The following is a 23,355-nucleotide window of genomic DNA, read 5'->3' as shown; positions in this document are numbered from 1 at the left end:
ATAAGAAGAAACCAAATGTACCATGAAGAAGAACTCATTGCCTTGCCTTTATATAATTTTCTAAGAACTACCTGACCAGGCGGTGGCACAGTGGATAGAGCGTCAGACTGGGATACGGAGGACCCAGATTCGAGACCCAGAGGTTGCCAGCTTGAGTGTGGGCTCATCTGACTTAAGCAAAATCTCACCAGCTTGGACCCAAGGTCACTTGCTTGAGCAAGGGGTTACTCGGTCTGCTGAAGGCCTGCGGTCAAGGCACATATGAGAAAGCAATCAATGAACAACTAAGATGTTGCAATGAAAGACTGATGATTGATGCTTCTCATCTCTCTCCATTCCTGTCTGTCTGTCCCTGTCTACCCCTCTCTCTGACTCTCTCTCTCTTCCTGTAAAGAAAAAAAAAAGAGTAAATAAAATTTTCTAAGAATTAATCTAAGAACACTTATGTAAATAGAGTTTAAGGTGAAAATGTATTATAGGTACCCTAAAGGGTCATGTTCAGAAGTTACTATAAATCCATCAGGAGTAGTAGAATTCAACCAAAGATTCTAGTTACTCAACCGTCTTCAGGAACTAACTGTACTTCTCAGAAAACCATTTAAATACTCAGTGCCTCAACTTTTATATCTGTATCCCTCTCTCTATATATAAAAAGATCATAGTCTTCTTAATTTTTGTCAGGAATGTTGTATAGATCAACCGTACATGTGTTGGTCATCACTATGAAAAAGAAGACACTTAAGAGATCTAAAGAATTGCATTATAATGTCTTGAGATTTAGTATCCTATAAAATTCATCAGCTCTCCCAAGGTTTGTTTATATTAAAAAATTAAATTTTCTTCAACTTCATTGAATTGTTCCAAGTCTTTTTCCCATAGCCCACAAAATCATTTCAGTTTTGTAAAATTAAACAATTGCCTACATTACTCTGATTTTTTGGTTAAAGTTGCCATTTTAATATCAGGGCAACTCTTAAAAAAAACAAACCAACAAACCTGGCTTTATTAATTTTTTATTCATATGCCAGGCAAGATACATAGTAAAGAAACTCACTCAGTGATTATCAAGAAAGGAAAGTCTGGTTTTCTAGTACTAGAAAGCATGGGAATAGTAATTATTCTAATTAATAATTGAAGACTAGTATTTTGGATAGGAGGGAATGACTTTGTAGATCTGTGTGTGGTTGTTTAAAGTAGGCCCCATTCTAGTGAGTAGCATTTCATTTTGATATCTCCTAGTCAAGTGCTGCTGTGCATGAAAAACTTTCCTTTTATAACAGTTTCTAGTCCCTTTTCCAAAGCTGATTAAATCTTTATGAATGTTCTGGACCTAATCAACCCTCTCTAGGGTCTCTATTCATGTGTTCTAAAGTTGGGTGGGAGCTTGGGTTGGCGGGAAGGGTTCCCACACTAAACATACTCAGTCTCTTCTTAAAGCAGTTAGTAGCAATGCAGGACTGAAAACAGCTTTGGAACAATGTTATTTTTATCCAGCTTTCTCTCCGTATAAAAACTCTGCAGGATATCAGCAATAACATTTCTTGAATGCTAAAAATGATGGAGAAGTCATGAAATGGGGCATCTTCTCATTAGTAAATCTCTATATTAGAAAAGATTAATTCATTTGTTTTAAAAAAACTGAAGAAATAATACCCTCAGCTGGTACCAAATATAAGTATGAAAATTTCCTCCTTCCCACATACCTGCAAGAGATACTGAATTTGAGTTAGTAAAACTAAATTCATCAAACCTTGTAAGACAATTCCACTTACATATATAATATGATTTTAGGGAGAAAGGGACTGAGAGGGAAATGAGAAAATCACAGCTCCATTTTGGTGCTTAATAGCTACTTTCACTCATGCATTCCATATAATATCAGATATCTCCTATGTGCTAGACAATGAAAATGAGGATGCTATTAATAACATGTTAATGGTCCTGGGTGGTGGCTCAGTGGATAGAGTGTCAGCCAGCATGTGGAGTCCCAGGTTCAATTCCCAGTCAGGGCACACAGGAGAAGCAACCATCTGCTTCTCCACCTCATTGTCTCCCCCTTCTCTCCCTCTTCCTCTCCCACAGCTGATGGCTCAGTTGGTTTGAGTGATTGGTTTGAGCGTAGCCCTGCATGCTGAGGATAGCTCTGTTGTAGTGTATCAGCCACAGACACTAAAAATAGCTCGATACTTGAGCATCGGCCCAAGACGGGGGGGGGGGGTGTTGCTGGGTGGATCCTGGTTGGGGCACATGCAGGAGTCTTTCTATTTCCCTTCTTTGCACCCCCAAATAAATAAATAAATAAACAAAAACAAACAATATATTAATATATTAAGTGTTACCTAATTAGAAGACACTATTTAATTATGTTATGTATATTACTTCTTTTAATTATCCAACATTTTATGAGGTAAATATTATTATTATATCCATTTTAACAGGTAAAGAAACTGAGGTTCAGATATGGTGAAACAACATTTCCAAGGTCACCCTTGAAATTGCTAGAGCTGGGATCGGGGTCTCCCAGCCTGGTCTGTCTGACTGCAGACCCTAAGCTCTTCACTCCCGTCCTATACTGCAACTTCAGTACACTTTGCAGGGCCATGAAAATACAATGAGGAGCAAAAAGGATATAGTCCCTGCCCTGGAGAGCATATAGTTTTAACGTATCTGAGCTTCAGTTTTCTCTTTGCAGGCTGGGATAAGTAATGGCACAGCATGGCTTTGTCACAAGATCTTTCATAAATCCCAGGCAATTAAATAAAGACTTTAATGAAACTAGTACATGGAATTGGCAGAGTAATTTTTGAACGTCTCTTTAGGAAATGCATAGTAATCTTGGACAGTCATTGAACTTGAGTTCATGCACTGAAATCTCGGGATAAGGCACCATCTAGGATGAGATGAAGACAGAAAAATGGACCATGTTTATATTCTTGGCTGAAAAATTTTCCTTGTCTGGAGGAAAATCAGCTGTCAGATTCAACTTACTACAGGAAACAGTAGAAATGAAGTCTGTTTCTGTAGCTTTCTCTCCTCAGGGACCCAGTGTCTCACAACAAGTACATTTCCATTTGAAGAAATCCTTAAGTGAATCCCACATCCCAGAGTAGATGTTTATTTACACTTCGCAGATCCAGTTCCATAGCTCCACATATGGGCAAATTAATTCTAGTACTGCCCACTTGCATCTCCTCTGAAGGGCTTTGTTTTATTTTGAATAATGTTTCCCTATAATAAGCGGTTTCATTCCTGTCCTTAACACATATTTATATTTTCTAACCAGAAATTCTAACCAAGTATGCATTGGCATTGAAAGACAGCAACAGTGTAAAATGTAACTTTCTGGTTCCCCTATTGTATTTCACTGTATCTCTTTCCACTTCAGTAAGATACAGAGCTGGTGATTTAAAGTCATTAATAATAAATAAATCCCATATCCAAGGAATCTAATGAACAAAATAAACTAACAAGCAAAACAGGCAGACTCATAGATAGAGAGCAGGCCTACAGCCATGGGGGCAGGGGGGAGGGTGATGAAGGGGTGGAGGCATTAAGCAAAAAAGGACAAAAAAAGAAAAATCTCAAAAAAAAGGGTATATGCAAAATCCGAGAGAATAAACCAGTTTATACAAGTTAGTTCTCCAAATGTATTTGGTTGGTACAAAGATGATACTGAAGAGTCTACACCCAAGAGAAAAAATGTATAATATTTGACTCTAGGAACAATGGAAGAATTTAAGCTTAATGGTAAGAATCATCATTGCTCTTTTCTGTTGTTCCTTTCTTGCTTTGTTATGCTGGCTGGCAGAAGCAGGGAAATGAAACAGTGACTACAACACTTTGTTTTTCCACATAGTGGTTTTTCTTGAATTTCCATGAGGTCATATATGGATGATTTTTCAATAAGTTCATCTTCAAATGTTTGTGAAGCACCTGTTGTGTATAAGACAGTGTACTAAATCTTTGTAGCAGCTTACAGTCTAATTTGAGGAGACACGGAATATATACTTGAAAGTATAACTAAGGCATAAAGTCATTCTTACAGATTTTTAATAGGGGTACTTCATTCTATAAATATGTCTGTAGCTCATTCTTTAGTGTCTTAGCTCTCTGAAGGTTAGCATAGAACCATAAGATATGCAAAATTCCTATAATAAATCTTGGCAAGCAAATCAAGGATTCCTCTTTAACAAATGCAATCTAGTACAATAAAAGAAAAAACACCTTGCAACATTAGAACCATTGAAATAACTTCAGTTATCTCATTGTCAAATAACTTTAATGCTACATTATGATTGAAGAATGAAGAAAAAAGGAGAGAGGGAGATAGATCTGACCTGGGAACTAACACAATCGATCATAAGAAACTTCAAAGTATAACAATTATCTCAGCCACAGGGATGATTTGGCATCCCTTTGTGAGCCATTTATGACACATGTGTAATGCTTTGACATTAATTTAGAAACTGGCTTCTCTAGAGTCTTGCCGTATTGCCAGGATATTTCTGTCTCAATAATATATTGATTATATTATTGTAATGAGTTGGCCAATGACTCACAGAGTTACGAAGAACTTATACTAAATTTATCTGAGAGAAGTAATGATGAAAACTTCAGAATTATTATATTCATGTTTCATAACCTTGTCGTGTTAACACTCACCTATTTTGCTGCTTGATATCAGCCCATGCATATTAATGTGAGTCAGAAGCTGTGAGTAATTCTTTGGGATACTCACCACGTTAAATGATGCTTAAACTATTCTTCCTCAGTTATAAAAAGTATAAGAAAATTTAGATAAGTGAAGGTTTGATTCTTGGTTACTTTCCTGAAAATGCTCGTGGGTGCTCACCTTTGAAAATTGCTTGACCCATTTGGCAGTTACCCTTCATTTGCTGAGACATTGACTCATCATAGACAGGTGATAGTTAATTGCATAAATACTATAAATCTACAACTCTGTTCTGAAATCATGAGCCAAACAATAGGTCAGTTTGTCAGAAAGTAGAACTGCATACAACTCTGAGTTCAGAGTATACAAATGTCCCACATTAAATGCTTATTTGAGGATCTATGTTCATGATCATAAGTTTCTTTTCTGCATGTTTTGTTTGTTGTTGTCTATAGCATGCAACACATCTCATAGCACTGCCTGTATCTTACTTGGAGCCTCCAACGTGCTTGGTGTTTAGTATGCTATGAAGGTTGATTCCCTTTTGTCTCTGCTTTTTTTTTCTTACAGTTTTCTATTAATAAACCCCCAACTGTGCTACACATGGAATGTTTGCCAATCGCTAGGGTGCAGAAAAATGAATGATGGCAGTTAACAGAGTTTACATGCCACGCCTTCAGCTCTCAAAGAGTGGGCACATTGCATCTTCAGGTGATCTCAAGCTGATGCAATATCTTGTAAAATACTGTTTGCCAAGTCAGGCCAGCTGGATAGATAATGCAAATCATCATGTATTGCTGTTCCAGTCTAATATTGATGATACACTGGATAAATATTCTTAATGATTAATCACATTCCTAAAATAAACCAATAGCATTTGTTAAAAACTCTCCAAAAATAAATAGAACTACAGACAGCAGTCTTGTCATAAGGCCAAAAATCTTACTTCTTGGATAAATTTGTTTTACTAAATTGTGCCCATATAGTAGGTGACCTTTTAGTCTAATTGGAGGAAGGTATTAAGTTGCTGAAAATGTTTCATTCATAAAAAATAAATATGGATGCTGGCATCATTACACTGTTTGTCTATCAGTAAAAACAATTAAGTAGTTACTTTGTGCAATTAAGACACTTATTTTTATAGGGTTTTGTTTTATTTTGTCTGCTTCTAAACAATCAAAATTCATTTTGAAAAGCCATCTTACTCTATATTGTAATGCAAAGGTGCCAACCACGTTGTGTGCCGTAGTATTAACACTGCATCATTTTAATATTTGACATAATGCTTTGTGGCAGCTAAAATTTAAAAGGGATCACATTTATTTTAAGATAATTATAAAATTATTGTGGTGCACCCAAGCGGATCACTCTAGTTTTGCTAAAGCCGAGCTTTTCTGTCCATCAGAATTACTTTTTTGCACATCTTTTTCTATATAATAAGATAAACCTATGATATTCATTCCTGTTTTCACTTAGATATTTTATTACTGTAGAAAATGTTTGCACATCCTTTGCTCCCTGTAAAAGTAGGGTATCAATAGTTCATTAAACACAAGTAGGGTATGAGTATAAATTTGTTTTCTTCTTCTATTACACAATACATGTCCATGTTGTAAAGATAACTACTTTTTAATCTTAGAAGTCATCAGTAATTAGAAGAGAATAAAGAACACTTTTTTTTTTTTTTTTTTTTTTACTACTAGAGAAGTAGAGGGTATCACTTTCATATGAATTAATTTTGTTTTTTGGGGAGTTTACTGAGCAGATTATGACTTGTGCAAACTTTGTCATCTCTGGAAGAAAGCCACAAGAATAACTTGAAATGTAGAATTTGTAAAAGGAAATAGTCTTATTTCCTTCAGCTTTGTTGTTACTGACAGCTTAATTGTAGAATGTGCCAATTCATTTTATCTTCAGTCTACAAATTTTGAAATAGATTTTCTTTCTAACCAGTTAATTTAACAATTATTAATTCACATAATATAGTATATGAAGTCAAATACGTCGCCCTTATTTCTTGGTTTCTGAAGTGTATGTTTAGTTGTTATTAGGTCTATAGATTTGTAAGAGAATTTATCCCTAATGTGAGAAAAGTGGCAATCACATTTCGAGTGATTTTTTACCTATTTTTTCAGTTTTGAAAATAGAGATAGCAAAAGAAGTGATTAAATTGATTAGTACAAAAGGATGAGAGTCTCTCCTTTCCTTGAAATATATAATAGGAAGTTATATTTTGTATTATTATTATTTTGTTGTTGTTGTTAACTGTGATGCTAAGAAATTCTTCCTGCAATTGATCCTAAATCTCATCAAACTTTTACCCATTTTTCCTGATCAGGTGATGGCATAGTGGATAGAATGTCAGCTTGGGACCCAGGAGATCCAGGTTCAAAACCCCAATGTTGCAGGCTTGAGCACGGGCTCATTCAGCTTGAGGCTTGAGTGCAGGTCTCTGGCTTGGGTGTGGGATCATAGACATGACCCCATGGTCTCTGGCTTGAGCCCAAAAGTCACTGGCTTGAAGCCCAAGTTGGCTGGCTTGAGCTCAAAGTCACTGGCTTGAGCAGGGGGTCACTGGTGGTCAAGGCACGTATGAGAAAGCAATCAATGAACAACTAAGGTGCCACAATGAAGAATTGATGCTTCTCATCTCTCTCCGAAAAGTATTACCCATTTTAAGCTTTGCTTTAACCAAATACAGAAAAAAAACATTTTTTTATTACTGTGTAATATATCTTTTCATGGGTTTTTTCACAGAGCTAAATTTCAACTTAAATTAAGGCTTCATGCCTATTTCAACTTTTAGTGTGTTAACTAGTGAACCAATATCCTTGGATGTTTTTTTATTTTATTTTATTTTATTTTATTTTATTTTATTTTATTTTATTTTATTTTTATTTTTCCAAAGCTAGAAATGGGGAGAGACAGTCAGACAGACTCCCGCATGCGCCCGACCGGGATCCACCCGGCACGCCCACCAGGGGGCGATGCTCTGCCCCTCCGGGGCGTCGCTCTGTCGCGACCAGAGCCACTCCAGCGCCTGGGGCAGAGGCCAAGGAGCCATCCCCAGCGCCCGGGCCATCTTTGCTCCAATGGAGCCTCGGCTGCGGGAGGGGAAGAGAGAGACAGAGAAGAAGGAAAGGGGGAGGGGTGGAGAAGCAGATGGGCGCTTCTCCTGTGTGCCCTGGCCGGGAATCGAACCTGGGACTTCTGCATGCCAAGCCGACACTCTACCACTGAGCCAACCGGCCAGGGCCTCCTTGGATGTTGTTGATTGAACATTTTTATCTTACTTGACCTTCAAAGTTCAATAAAGTTGACTATTGATTGCCTCCTTTATATACTTTCTTCTCATGGTTGACCATGATCTCCTAGATTTCCTTTTGACTTAGTATATATCCTTCTTCTCTCCTTTACTGGTGCATCTGTTTGAACTCTAAATGTTAGAATGTCTCCCAAGGCTTGGCCCTTCTTTTTTTTTATTATTTTTTTATTTTTTTTATTTTTTATTTATTCATTTTAGAGAGGAGAGAGAGAGAGAGAGAAAGGAGAGAGAGACAGGGTGGAGGAGCTGGAAACATCAACTCCCATATGTGCCTTGACCAGGCAAGCCCAGGGTTTCGAACCGGTGACCTCAGCATTTCCAGGTCGACGCTTTATCCACTGCGCCACCACAGGTCAGGCAAGGCTTGGCCCTTCTTAATCTACACACTTCCCTAAATTATGTTAGCCAGCCTGATGGTATCTTTAAATACCATTTTGGGGGAGCTGAAGGCTCTCATATCTTTTTCTCTGGTCACAATACCCTCTAAAACACCAGATTCTTATATCTAACTGCCTACTGGACTCTACTTAGATATCCAGTAGGAATTTACAAATTTAAGAGGCCAAATGGTAACTTTTAATTTTGTCCTCCAAACTTGCACCTCTCCAAGTATACCCTATTAGAGTTTATAGCGCTCCTAATTACTCAGTTGCTAAAACCAAAACCCTCTGAGGTATGCTTGATTACTCTCTTTTCCTGGGTTTGAGCTGCAGCTAATCCATCAGGACAATAGCTGTTCCTTTGGCAAAGCATGTGAGACAGTTCTGTCATTCACAGGTTTGAAGAAGCCTTTCCTGACCATGTGAACCAATTTCAACACCCAGTCATTTTCCATTCTGTCATACCAGTTTAATGGTCTGAATAGCTTTCATCTTTACCAGGTTTTTTTCTTGTTGGTCATTAATGGACTTTTTTTTATCTCCTTGAACTCTGAGACATTTAGTAAAATAGTTGTCGAGTGAATGTTCACTCATTTGTTTATTCACTCATAGTTCTAAACACATATTGAGGACCTTCCCTGTTCTAGACACTGTGCTAAGGAGATAAAGGTGATTAAGATACATTCTTGCCTTCAAGTTTCACATTTAGTGATGGAGGAGCTGTACAAGTAAACAATTATAATACAGTGTGAAGAATGCACAGTGAAAGCCTGTCCAAAGTACAGGAGCCGCTTAGAACAGGATATGGTTAATTATAAAGAAAGTGCAGAGCTGCAAGGATCCCCATGGAGGAATGATTTACTTGCATTTTAAAAAGATGAATGGGATTTTTCAAGTAAACAATGGAAAAGCATAGGGATTTGCAGACTGAGATCCTAGCATATGCCAGGGTACAGTGCTGTGCAGTGCCCGGGGAGTGTCTGCCAGCATTTGTTCTCATTGAAGCATGCAGTGTGTGTGGAGAACGGAGGGAGTTGAGCTGGAAAGTCAGGCTGTGGGCAACAGGGCCTGGGTTTTTTCTACTAGGAAGCTTAGATTTCATCCTAGGGATAAACTAATGAATTGTGACAGTTTTCAAGCAGGTAAGAGTTTTATTTACATTTTAATTTTAAAAGAATTTGTAAGCCCATGTATGGAAGAGAGATTTATGTATGGTCAAAGAGACCAGTTAGAAGAGTAAGACAACAAATGAAGGCCTGAATGATGCAAAGATGTTGGGGATGAAGAAAAGAGTGTAAAGTCAGAGGTGAAGTCAGTTGTATTTGGTGGTCTGTGAGAATGCAAAGTGATTCAGGGTGGGAATGAAGGAAACAGGAGAATGTCATTGTTTCTTTCCTCTTTGGATATTAGGCCCATGGGGTGATACCCAGAACAGAGGGTACAGAAAGGAGAACAGGTTTATATAGGAAAGTATACTCTTGCTTAATATAATACATATTGTTATATATATTGTTCAGTTGACCCATGAACATTACAAGTTTGAACAGTGTGGGTCTACTTAGGCACTGATTTTATTTTTAAAAAAATAGGTACAGTATTGCAGATGCATTTCTCTTCCTTATGATTGTTCCTTATAATTTTCTTAGTAACATATAATTTTCTTTTCTCTAGCTTATTTTACTGTAAGAATATAGTACAGTGATACCTTGACACATGAGTTTAATTCATTTCATGGCCGAGCTCGTGACTCAATTTGCTCGTGTGTCAAATCGAATTTCCCCATTTAAATTAATGGGAATGCAATTAATCTACTCCGGCCCCCCAAAACCACATGAATTATTTGTTTTATATGCTTTTAAATAAAAATATGTACTTTATAAATAACAAATATATATATGTAAATATACATATATAATGAGAGAATGTAAAGAAATAAACTGGTTTATGAAGTGTATTTACCTTCAGGTCAGGAAAAGATGCTGGTGGAGGGGGAGGAGATATTAGCAAAACAATAGCCCTTCCCAAGCAGGAAGGTAATTAGCAATTTCACAGACAGCTGCCCAGCACCATTTTTAACAATAAAAGTGAGCAAACTCAGAAAATACAAATTTTACAAACTCATTTGCCCAAAAATCTACATTTTCTACACTGACTTTTTGGCTTTTTCACCACACTTTCCTCACTTTTACTTAAAGGACGTTTCAACAAAAAACCGTTCCATGGAAGTTTGTTTCTTCCTCCCTTTCAGAACATTCAACAGGCCATCTAGTGGAGGAGGTAGAAGCTCATGATTCAAATACCCGCTCATGACTTAAAGCAAAAAATCCCGTGAGTGACTGCTCATCTCTCAAATTGCTCGTGATTTAAAGTGCTTATGTGTCAAGGCACCACTTTGTATAATATACATAATGTACAATATATGTGTTAATCAAGTGTTTATGTTATTGGCAAAGCTTTGGTCCATAGTAGCTATTAGTAGTTAATTTTGGGGGTAGTCAAAAATTATACACAGATTTTCACTCTGTGAGGAGTCAATGCCCCCAAAACTCCCACATTGTTCACAGACAGACAGAGACTCACACACACAGAGAAAATATGTGTTTATGTGCTTCGGATTCTCTCTTTTTTATATATACTCAGTTTTAGATGTTTCTAGTTGGGAAGTTTATAGGAAATCTATTGTGCTATAAAAAAAATCAGGATTTATGTTCAAACCTCAAACTCTAGTCCTAATTTTGCTACTAGCTAACTGTATGATTGTGGTGTTTCTCTATTTTTGTTTTCTCATATCTATTATCCTGATACCAAAAAGATTTTATTTCCAGAGAAAGTTACCTTGATGCTTTCAACATTTACCCCTCGATTATATATTCCAGGTCTACAATCATTATTCATGCACTCAAAGAATAAAAGAATTCTAGGTCTTGGAAGGAAATCATTTAAACCAACCCCCTACTTTTCTCACCTCTAATGTCAGTTGAGAAAACAGAGGTCAGAAGAGTTTGGCTTGTTGAAGATAATGCCTTATGTTTATGTTGAAATAAGCATTGGAAGAAACCTAAAACTCCTAATTTCTAGAACACTATCTTGACGTATGTCTCAAAGCGACGATCCACTTTATTCCTCATTTTGACTTTCCTGTGGTCCTAAAAACTCATGTAACTTTGGCCAGTTTGAAGAGTCAGGTTCTCCTTTGTTGATTTGTCTCCCCAGTGCATAACTCTGTTGGAAATAACAGTATGCTGAAGAAGAGGGAAGAGAGAAAACCAGTGCCCTGTATCTCTGGTCCCTTGGGGAACTGAGCATGGCTTAGTATAGCTCTTGCTGACATCTCTAGTGACTTGGCATTTGCTTGAGAGAAACCCTGCTCCTTATTACTTCCTTCATTCATATTCTTTCTACTAAACTCAAGTTTCAAAACCAGACCCAGATATAGTAATGTGTGATTATAAAGGAAGAGGATGAACTTCAATTCTGACATATATTTGTACCTCCTGGGGTTTTAAACAAACAAAATGAGTGTTCATTGCTGATTCATGTTTTGCTTTTGGTCTCTAGATCCCTTTCTGCTGTAGTCACATGATGTGCACCATGGCAGCTTTCATCCTATAATGCATTCGGGGTTCTCCTAAATCCTAAAGCACTTTATAAAAAATAAAACCATAGGTCTCATTTTTCTGATGAAGAGAGCAAAGCATAGAGAGGTTTTACAAAGTGACACAACAAATAAAGGAGGAAAAAGAATCCAGGATCATTTTTTTTTCACTCTCCATTAAATGATACTCTCTCTTATGCTTTTCTGTTGTCAAAAGCCCTCTCTACATTCTGTATTGTTAGGTCATCATCTCCTATAGTTTGCACAATGCGGTGTATTATGGATTGCTCACAAAGCAGCAGATATGAATTCTTTATAATGGATTTATTCTTTTCAATTTTTTGTCATCTTTGGGCTTAATAGAAATAGTTCAACATGTTATATTGTGTGATCTCTTCCTAAATAGATAAAAGATTTCTGTGTTTTGAAGGAAACATTTATATTGGTTAATTTGCTGCATTGCCTGCAGGAATGTTAGTCTCTGCAGGAGGAAAACAACTGTTTCCTGATAGGATTTTCTTTAACTGTGCCAGAAACTCTTATTTAAATAGGAAAAAAAAGAGAAATAATCCATAAACTCTTAAAGAATGGTACTTTGAGTAATGTTACTATCCCTTAGACAGAACGTCTAAGATTGTGAGACACAGAGGTGTCCATCGTTAGATGAAGAAAGGTTCTTACTTGATTCCCTTCCCAGCTCTTCAGCCACAACTCTACAGATGGAGTGAGCATGCCAACACGAGCGTAGACATTTCCTCCCTGGATGGAAAGTTCCCTGCCTGCTCTTTGCAGAGCCACGAGGCGGACTGTAATAGAAAGAGAATGCATACCTTCCTGTAAGAAATTAAAGCCACTGTCCGCAATGTGCAAAAGACTGTGAAATTGAAAGTGTGTCCCTAGAGTGGGTAAAAAACAAATCATAATAAGCGGCAACTCAAAAACAGACTACTGGCAAATAATCAATTATCTTCTGAAGTACTATAAAAACTACAGTTCATTTTGCCAGCCTATAGTGGAAAAGTCCCCACACAGGAGACAGTCAGCTTAGACTGGGGAGTTATTTCAATTTACTTTCAGGTTACATCCATCAACTGGCCATTGGATTGGTGTGGCGCAGTGTGAGAGCTCACATAGTTGGTTTGCTGAACTTGCTACAAAATAGCTAATTCATTCAAAAAGGTATCTGTTGTCTGATTCATCTTTGTGGTTATCGTGTTGACTCACATAGCTTAATTTTTAAACCTGAGGTAACAGTTAATCTTTCCTAAAGATTAAAGACAGGTTGAGTAGAGTTTTGCTGGGGCTGCACTATTTTATGAACTCAACTTGAAGCTCTTTGGCCCACAGACAGATTTAGAGCTGGTTTAAGCAGAGGAAAACAGGAAAAGGAATGATTTTTTTTTTTACTACTGCCTGCTTGTATAGATAAAATGAATAGAAATTTAGATTGTTTTGGAAGGACATCTATGATGAATAAGTAGGGGGGAAGTGCTAATGGCTGGCAGAGGTTTTATGTCAGTAAAATTGTAAGTTAGCTGTAAAATGTATATATTGGAGTTTATTCAACAATAAACAATTCTGATAACTTTTCAGAAACGTGGGCCCATGGAAATATACAAAAGTATTCAACATCTCCATAACTGAAGAAAAGTACATAGGTGAAGCAGCACTGGCACCCCGCTGAAGGAGACTAGAGGAAGGAAACATCATAGCATAGAGATCTGCAATTCTCCTTGCCCTGTTTGCTTTTTAAACTGGGCACTTACCATCTTCAAAATCTTACCAGAGTGTAAGTCCCTTGTTGTAGAGTGCAGGGGATGCACTCCTTTAGTTAATGAGACCTACCCCCTCCTCCAGGTAGCCAGTCTTGATTATACCCAGCCTGACCCCTGCCATACACAGATACACATGCACATGCAGCTAACTACCCCCAGTCACAGATAAGGGCATATATGGCAATCCCATCTAAGGATAGACAACTAATAAAGACAGTACTGGGGTTTCTCAAGTCATGTTCAGTCATTAAAGTATCTTTGTTACAACTCAGAAGTCACTTTGTGTATAGGACAAAGAATATGCTATCTTCTCCTTTTTTCTGACATTTGAAATCAGAATTGCTCTTTAACAGCTGTAACCTTACTCTTCTATAATGTATTTATTCTTCATATGTTCTTCAGCCATTCTTTAAAATGAAATATTTCTAACGTACTTAAAACATACTCATGGTTTAAGAAGAGGAAGAGAAAGAAGAAGAAATTCAAACAGCAGAAAGGAGTATATGGTGCAAATAACTCTACATCCTTTCCTGACCTTGGTATCCAATCTTGGTGTTACCTATTTTCCCAGTAGCTTAGGTTTTCTTCCTAGGGTAAACATTCCTGGGACACACAAATGTTTCTGCATATATCCTCCTCACTTTCCTGGTTTACACAGATTGTAGCACACAACACCCCCAGCTTTTCTTATTGCTCTCCTTCATTCCACCTATTAGCAAAATCTCAGTCAGGTCTGACTAGTGCGCCAGAGGTGAAATTATTTGCTGTGTTGCAATATGAGAGGCTGCATGAAATTAAGTCTTCACTTGGCTCTTTCTCAACTTGTAAAGGATAGAATATTCTCTCTTTGTATCTTGCAGGCATTATTAATTGATATGTTGTCAGCAGTTCCATAAATATTTCTATGCTGTAGTGATTTTTCTCATTGAAATGTATGCTGTGACAATTCAGCACATTTCTCTACCTATTAGATCAGATACCATCAGTGAAAAGAGAGTGAAGCAACTCTTACTAGGTACATCAATTCTTTGCGTCTAAATTGCATTATGCTGCATTGAATACAGTTATGGAAGTTTGGAGTAATATAGCACTACAGAACCGTTTGGCCACCCAGAGGCCCTGAGAGAAGGGATAAATCTCTGAGGAAGGAGTGGACCCCTTTTACACAATAAGATCAAACCGTGACAGGTTATTTTTTGTGTGATTCTTTTTAAAAAATGTATTACAATATTCTGCTCTCTTTACTGGTGATTTTCTTGTTTATTAGTACATGCACAATTGCCAGTAGGAGTTCTGCAGTTTATTTTCTATCTTGGTGTATTGATAACATGACTGAAATTGGGAATTTGTACTGCACAGAGTTATTAGACATATTAGGAGTTTCAGTGACAATTTGCTAATTTTGCTAATTTAGGAGAAGAAAATGTTCAATTTGATTTTTGCTACTCAACTAATGATAATCATCTAATTACCATGGTAACAAATGCTTTTTAAAAGTTAGTCTATTCTTTTTACTTTCCCAGAAACCAGGGATTTCTCCCCCTCATAATGTGACCAAAGTATTCAGGCTGCTTGAGATGCTGTCCTGGTACTAACTCAAGGAATAGTTTTTATTTTATTACACTTGGGATTTGTTTCAACTTCTGGGAATAGCCTAGGTGCACATCTGTGCTCCGCAAAGGTTCTGTGTGACCATGAGGACTCTGGAGTCAAAGGAGTATGTAGTTCGATTTCGCATATAGAAATGCATTTGGCAATGCCTTTAAAAAATGCTTTGAATATTCCTGAAGACAGAATATCCTAGAAATTTAGGTTAGCAGTTGGGGTTGCTATATGAGTTCATCTCAAATTACTGAACAAATGATGGCTGTGACAAAAGCCAGTGTACGTTCCAAATTCTTTCAGGGGCTCTGATGCAAAATATTTCTTCTTAGTTGGTTCTGTTCTGGTTTTCATCTTGTTTTTCAGTTTGTTTCCAAAAACCTAATTTGGGTTTTAAAAAAAATCTGTTCAATTTATTTCTCATTCCATCTTTAGATTTATTTATTTATTTATTTATCTGCGTAATTACCATAGACCCATAGACTTTTTAGGTATTTAATAAGAAAAAGAAATTTGACTCAGAGTCAGCTATAGGGGATGTGGTTTAGGTGATGTGGTTGTTTTGACCTCTTTCTAAGCTATGAAGCAATGTGTTGGGCACAGGGAGTTGTTGAATGTTCAAGAATACTCACAGCATAATGTGTTTCAGCCTGAAAAAAATTGATTCACCTAAGAGTGGCTCACTCTTTTCTCACCGGTGGCATATAAGGACAAATGAGAGGGGAAAAAAACGGGAGATGTTTCCCCCCAAATGGCTGTTAATATGCTCGATGTGCCCATATGCCTCGGAGGCCAGAACCTTGGATTGTCACAGGCTGGGTCCTAGCATTCAGTCCCCATACACAGAGGCAAACATCTCCCAGATGGCCCTGTGAGATGACTCGAGAGTTTCTCTGCTTTTTAAGGGACAAGTTACTGGCTACCAGTAATGGGCTCCCTAAGACTACCTCAGGAATATCTTTTCCCCAGAGGACAAATTATTCTTTCCAAGAAAGTGTGTACCAGGATCTTTCACTTAAAAAAAAACCCACAAAAATCCCAATGGTGATTTTTTAGTCTTTTGGTAGCTCCTACAGTCGTTTCCTCGCAGGCAACTCGTGGGATAAGCAAATAGTGCTGTTACTGCCAGCTTGGAAGTTTATATTAACCCTGGAAAATGAGCTCAGTTTTCACTTCATTCTTAAGCTTTCAAATCACAAAATTCCATAGATATCTAAAATTTTCAGACTTTCAAGTTGAATACATTGTGCACTGTGATTTCTGTTACATATTTGGGAAATCTTATTGCAGTATGAATATTTGTCTATTTCATACATTATTTGTCATGAGCTCTGATAAATATGTAATAAGAGGTTGTACCTTCCTCTTACTACTGTAGTCTGGCTAAGTGAAAGAACTCATTGCTGGTTACATAAAGGCCTTATAGGCTTCCCTTAATTATACTAGTCTTCTCCTTTGTCTATGTTTCTATATAGAAGTCCTCTTGGAATTTCAGCTTCACTCAGACAACAGACACACATGCACACACGCACACACAGACATATACCGATCTGTCTGACATCTTGATCCTTGACATACTCCGATATTATGCAAGGATATGCCTTTTCTGGCACTGTTTATGCATTTTATGCCATAATGTTCCATTGGAATTTGTCAATGGTTACATTTCCAGGCTATCCATTTACCACTACAGAAGCTATTGTATCATCCCTGCTAATTAAATGTGTTGAGATGAGGAGAATTTATAAAGCTGAGTTCTAGAATGGCTTCAAATTTAGCTGAATAAAAATCAACGGGATTAGGTGAAAGGTGGTTTTGACATCAAAATAGCAGAAGATTTAACATCATCATTGGTACTATTATTTCTTTTTTTGGAACTTTTTTTCCCTTCATCATCATAAGGAATGAAATCTGCCTTGGCATTCATTTGTGTGCTTCTTTTTTTTCTCCCTGTATGGGGTCTAGTAAAGCCAGATTCTTTGGGAGGACAGAAGAAAAATACAGGTTTCTTATTGTTTGCTTTCAGTAAATTGGACTTTTACAGATGGCCTTCTTTTTGTTTTCCATTTGCAGTATATACCTGCTTACCCATGTACCTTCAGATCAATAAAAGCGTGGATATTTAAAAGTATCTGTAGTAGCTAACAGCTGGAATCATGCTAGGCTTCTTTACATTTTAAATTCCTCCTGGGCTCTAAAGGTAGATGAAGCCAACTTTCCTTTGGACTCAGCAGGCAAGTTTCACTGTGATAAGAGTATTGCTATTTTAAAAAGCAGCTCTTGACAATCTAACTCCAGAAAGCATTCCCACCCTGTGAATTAGTACAGAGGCACCTGCTTCCTTATTGATGAAACAGTGAAAAATAATACCCGTTAGAAGTGATTTTAATTTTGGTAGCTTAGCTTCTGACTCCTCAGTAGATTTTTAATCCAACTCTCATATCAGATCTAGTGTCCCAGTGTCTCAGATTGGGCAGGTTGAGACAGCCTAATCTTCACAGGCTTGGCACACAACAGAAATTTGACTTGATGAGCCCTGTAGGAGTAAGGCCTGACTTGGTGGGCAACAGCCAGGGGTTGAATTGTAGTTGTTAAGCACAAGTTTAGTCTTCTGTTTTATGCTTTCATGGAATACCTTCCTATTTTTATCACTATTTAATTATAACTATAAAAATTTCACTTTTAATCTAGTTTTTATTTAGAACTAGATGTCATGTCACGATGTCAGTTATAAAGTGATCATCAGCATCAAGAAAAAATTTATGCAGTTCCAAAATGATCTCTGGATATCTCTATGGGTAAAAGTCAGCAGACAGTAAATATTAATTGATTAATCAACTATCTATATTAATTAATAATATTAAACATTTATTTTCTACATGAATAATCTTGATGATATGGCATATTTTGTAGGTAACACTAGTTATGTGTCTGATTATTTGCAAAAGGAAAACTACAACTATGTATCCTTTTTTTTTTACCTCAGTCTTACCATTATTTCTTCAAAGAAACTACTATGTATTCTTAATATGAATCATGTAATTCAAAACTGTGTTCTTAGCCTTGATCTAATTTGACATTGTTGAAAGAGTTATAAATGATGTCAAAGAAGCAATGAAAGTTTTCTTAGCTCAGGTCACTTATTGTGTTACTATGTCCAGAATATTAGTAGGTCCTGAAATGTCTTTGCTACCTAGAGTGTTTAGGCAATATCTTTGCAATTTTAGATCTCAGAATGTGTGTGAGTGTATGTGTGTCTGTGTGTGGTGTGTATATATCATTAAGGAGTCATTATAAACATTAGACCTTAAATCATATATTTCTTTCTGAGAAACAAAGCTATGGATAGCATCAGCCTCCAGAGTCTGGACAATGTCCTGATTTTCCAGTACAACATATCAAAATGGATTCATCAGTCATGAATCATAAAAATATGATTACCCTTTTCAGTGATAAGGATCTGATTAGTTAGAAAAGCTGGTGGTAGCATATGATGGTGGAGGCTAAGAACATGGATGGAATGTGGTATAAAGATGTTTCCAAACTGTGTATTTGTATTTCTAATGTCAACTAACAGCCTATCATGCTATAAGGCTATTAGTCATCAATTTCTGCTACACCTCTTACAACATCATCTAATAATTAATTGTGATCTTGTCTACAAAATTGGACTATGAGGCTTTTAAAGTTATTTCTGTATCTCTGGAACCTGGCAAATATTGGTGCTCTATATACATGAAGTTTGTAAAATAAATATTTAGGAGTCATTGGAGCTGCCATGGTTTGAAGCATGGTTTGTTTAGTGTAGGCTACTTCAGCTTAAGAGAAGATAATAGCCTGAGATACTGTATTTTCTAGTTGAAAGCCAGTTCTGAAAAGAATAAAAAGTATCTAGAGGATATACTATGTATGTATGTGTGAGTATGTGTAAATATGTACATATTTTTAACATGTGGCATGTTTCAGCATACAGTCATATAACAGAGGTAAACTCCCATTTGGATATCTAGATTCAACTTCTCATCCCAGAATGGAATGCCATCTATAATATATTAGTCACCTGCTGGAACTCTTCTCCTTTGTGAATTAATAAAATATCCCTACCTCTCTCTTTTCTTCACATTTGTAAGTAAAATGATTAACTGTGAGGGCCTGTGAAAAATAACTAGGCATGGAGACCAGCACATGGAGGCTTGTTCTCCTGCCTTCCCCCTTCCTCTTTACCAAGCTACTCTAATCAATTTCATGCTGATCTACTTGGTGCTTAGATGTTAAATACAACACTGAATTATACCTGAATTCATACTACTAAGATTAAATGTGGATCAAATGTGGGTCCCAACCACCCTAAACAAGTAGTTATCTAGAATGGATCATTAGTGCTCTTGAGGGTGAGAGAAATCCTGATCCCTAAGGATGTCATTATCTTTGCCAATAACATCTATTAGCCCAACTAGTACTAAGTAATGTGCCAAAGTTAAAGCCGTATAACAGGAGGTTCTTGCTTATAAACAATTACAATTTAACAGGTACTTTTGATCATTCAAATATACTCTCCCTCTACATACAAATTATTATATGGTATGAAATATTTTACAATATTCTGTTCAGGATTCAATAATATAATCTCTATGATAATTCTAGAAATGGAATAAAATCAGTAATTTCATGGGAATGAAAATGGCAGTTACTGAAATTATGGGAAAGCTCGTATTTTCCACTGTTCTCCCAATCCTCCTAATTATTCATAGGTCAGTACTCTCACCTCTTCAGAATGAGACCTGTAGACACTGCAGCATTCAGGTTCTTCTTATATTTACATTAGCTCTTGACTTTAGTTTAGAAGCTATCTATGTAACTTAAATTCTCAACCATAGATTGTTTAGATAACATTAGACATAGACCTTAAAATCATCTTTTGCCTTTATGTTATTTTAAAACAAAGAAAAAAAGTATCTGTAAAAAAATGTTCCTAGCCTGACTCGTGGTGGTACAGTGGATAGAATATTGACCTGGGACACCGAGGACCCAGGTTCAAAACCCCGAGATTACCGCCTTAAACACAGGCTCATTTGGCTTGAGTACAGGGTCACCAGCTTGAGTGTGGGATCGTATATATGATCCCATGGTCATTGGCTTGAAACCCAAGATCATTGGCTTGACCCTGAGGTCATTGGCTCAGCTGGACCCCCCCCATCAAGTCACATATCAGAAGCAATCAATGAAAAACTAAAGTTCATCGATGAGTTGCTAATTCTCATCTCTCTCCCTTCCTGTCTGTCTGTCTGTCTTTCTCGCAAAAAAAATAAAGTCCTTAAAATAAATAGCAAAAATAGAAAAAAGAAAAACCTAAAAAGTAACTTTCTGCTGCACACAATCTATATATTTGGCCTTTTGCACTGACTTCCTTCCACTTTAGGGATCTCTTCATCAGAGAGGGGGAGGAGCTCTATGAATGGACTAAGATCACATGAATATTTTAAAATCATATACTTAAAATAGATAACTTTGATATAAAACATTACCAAGGATATTTTAAAATATTAATACTAATGCCTTAAGGTAATCAATAAATCATAAAGTAAACTGAAGCCATAATTTGGTTCTAGAAAAATTGATAATGTTATTGTCACACAATTTTATCTGTAAGAGAAGCAGCAATATATGAAACTTTAAATAAAGTCAGATATTGCCTTCAATTTTATATCTAAAATTTAAGAATTTAAGTTTCAGGCAAAATCAATTAGTATTTCTGGGGCCCTAGTAATATTAGTCCATTCCTACATGCACTGTTGTTTGTTTTGCTAAAATCATTCCTTTTCTTCAGCTCCTAGCTTTTTAATCTATAAAACAGGAATGATCATTAGAATTTAGTTTGTATGGAAACCAGTGAAAATTATTTACCAAATACATATTTTTTTTAAATTGCAGATTATAGGGTTATGGAGGTTCAAAAGGTATTTGTGAGGCCTATGAGATATAAGTGGGAATAATTCATACTTTTCTTCTTTAACAAGGAGAAGTACATGAACTTCTTTATCAGAACACATGCTAACTAACCAAAGAAAGAATTTTAACTGTATAAATTTAAATTGAGATGTGTTATTGCCTAAATTTGCTCATGGTCATTTCAGCATAGTCAGCTTATTAATTTATCTAATTTTTTGATAAACTATATTAAAACAATAAAGAAAAATTCTATCTTTAATTACTGATTATCTAGGTTTATTCTTAACATTTTCATTTGGTGAAGAGAGAGAGAGAGAGGGAGAGAGAGAGAGAGAGAGAGAGAGAGTGTGTGTGTGTGTGTGTGTGTGTGTAGTTAATGGCTCTTTTCCTGTCACCTTCCTCTCCTTTGTAGAATTCTCTTCTCTGAATTGCTTGACACTAAGTGATACAAATTTTTAAATGTAGGCTGAAAAGCTGTTATTTTTTATTTAGCTTTTTCTGAGTAATGGAATTTGTGACAAGATTATTTGCTATAATGTTATTTTGTGTCTTGATTAGTGTTCTTTGTAAAGGACTCCAAGATAGATGTATAAAAGGTGCTATATGAGATGTGAATGAAGGGGCAAGAGACCTTCATTCAAACATAGCCAAGTTGTTATTTCCCAAAGTATTAAGTAATTTGAACTGCCTAACTGGAGGTATGACAACAGTAATTGTGTATGAACTCAAAGGATACCTGTACACATTTTGATCAATAAATACCCTAGTTCACTTTGAAAGAAGCACTTATTACTAGGTATAAGTTTTGTTTGAATTGATTCCTTTAAAATTGGCATTTTAGAAACTTCTTGGGCAACTTTAACCTGCTGAATGTCTTATGCTAACAGTAACATGGCCTAGTGTTGTTATATATACTTTGTAAACGTTTGCCTATGATGATGTAATGACTTGCCATCAAAAGTCTTTCAAATCTCCTAAATAAAATAAATTGAGCTTAGAGATGCTGCCAAACACTGTAGCTGTGTGAGTCAGGGAGTCACCAGCAGAGTTTTAACATGTAAATGTTTTTTAGTAAAGGTTAGCTCTCATTTTTGCAAGCATTATGTTTTTACTGCATAGAGAACATAAAAATAGGCAAAATATTAAGTCCTTTTGGCCAGGTGACCCACAGCTCTATCATCACCCTTCTACAACCACAATGCATCTCCCCAAATTACTCTTTTAAAAGTTTTGAATAATAGAACCTTTGTTTTCAAACTCAGAACCCCAAACTATAAGATGAGTAAAAGCAATGAAAGATTAGTTTTAAGTCTTTAGCATTTGCCAGAAAAGACTTAACTGCGGTATCTGTAAAATATCTTTTGTTGGGTTGGTGCAGATCCTTACGTTCCCACCTGGGCCCAGTTTGAAAATCTCCAGGCTGTCCACAGGGCCTAAGAGCTCTTTAGAGCAGAAATTAATCCTTTAATTCTGTTATAATAATGTTATAAGGAAATTAGTAATTAAATAGAAACTTTCTCATCTAGAACTTACTTATACAGCTACCCAGAACATTAAACTTTATGTTAGAAGACCTAAAGAAAAGCCTGCAAGCTCTCACTTAGAAGCCATCTTCTCTTTTCACAGGGATCACACAAGCTTTGTTTATTTCCTTGTCTGTGCCTACTAGAGACAAGAGACAGACTAACTGCAAGAGAGAAACAAAAAAATAAAATAAATAAAAATTAGAGAAAGGAAATAAATATACAAGGGTGGGCAAAAGCAGCTTTACAGTTCATATGGAAAATAATGCAATAATTAATAAATATTAAATACAAGAATAAACTGTTTTTCACATACTCACAACTATAAACCTGCTTCTGCCCATCTCTGTATATGTGTGAAATTTGGGGATCATTTTAATATAGAATCAAGGCCTGACCTGTGGTGGCGCAGTGGATAGAGCGTCAACCTGGAAATGCTGAGATCGCAGGTTCAAAACCCTGGGCTTGCCTGGTCAAGGCACATATGGGAGTTGATGCTTCCAGCTCCTCCGCCCTGTCTCTCTGTCTCTCTCT

At 36.5% G+C, this 23,355-nt stretch overlaps 1 protein-coding gene across 3 annotated transcripts in view; it reads left to right on the top strand.

Annotated features, from left to right (window-relative positions):
* Nucleotides 1-23,355, top strand: part of FIGN (fidgetin, microtubule severing factor) — a 141,275-nt gene that overhangs the window by 76,445 nt on the left and 41,475 nt on the right. The window contains exon 1 of one of the 3 annotated variants that reach the window (XM_066346101.1): nucleotides 9,401-9,519. The exons of the other annotated variants lie outside the window; for them this stretch is intronic. Coding sequence (XP_066202198.1) covers nucleotides 9,495-9,519 — 25 coding nt within the window. The 5' untranslated portion in view covers nucleotides 9,401-9,494. Of the gene's footprint in view, nucleotides 1-9,400; nucleotides 9,520-23,355 lie in introns of those variants that run through there. 3 annotated transcript variants of the gene reach the window in all.

Source organism: Saccopteryx leptura, chromosome 7 (assembly GCF_036850995.1).
Source record: "Saccopteryx leptura isolate mSacLep1 chromosome 7, mSacLep1_pri_phased_curated, whole genome shotgun sequence".
In the NCBI taxonomy this organism is placed as follows: Eukaryota; Metazoa; Chordata; class Mammalia; order Chiroptera; family Emballonuridae; genus Saccopteryx; species Saccopteryx leptura.
The sequence above is the reverse complement of the archived record's forward strand: the minus strand, read 5'-3'. Positions and strand labels throughout refer to the sequence as shown.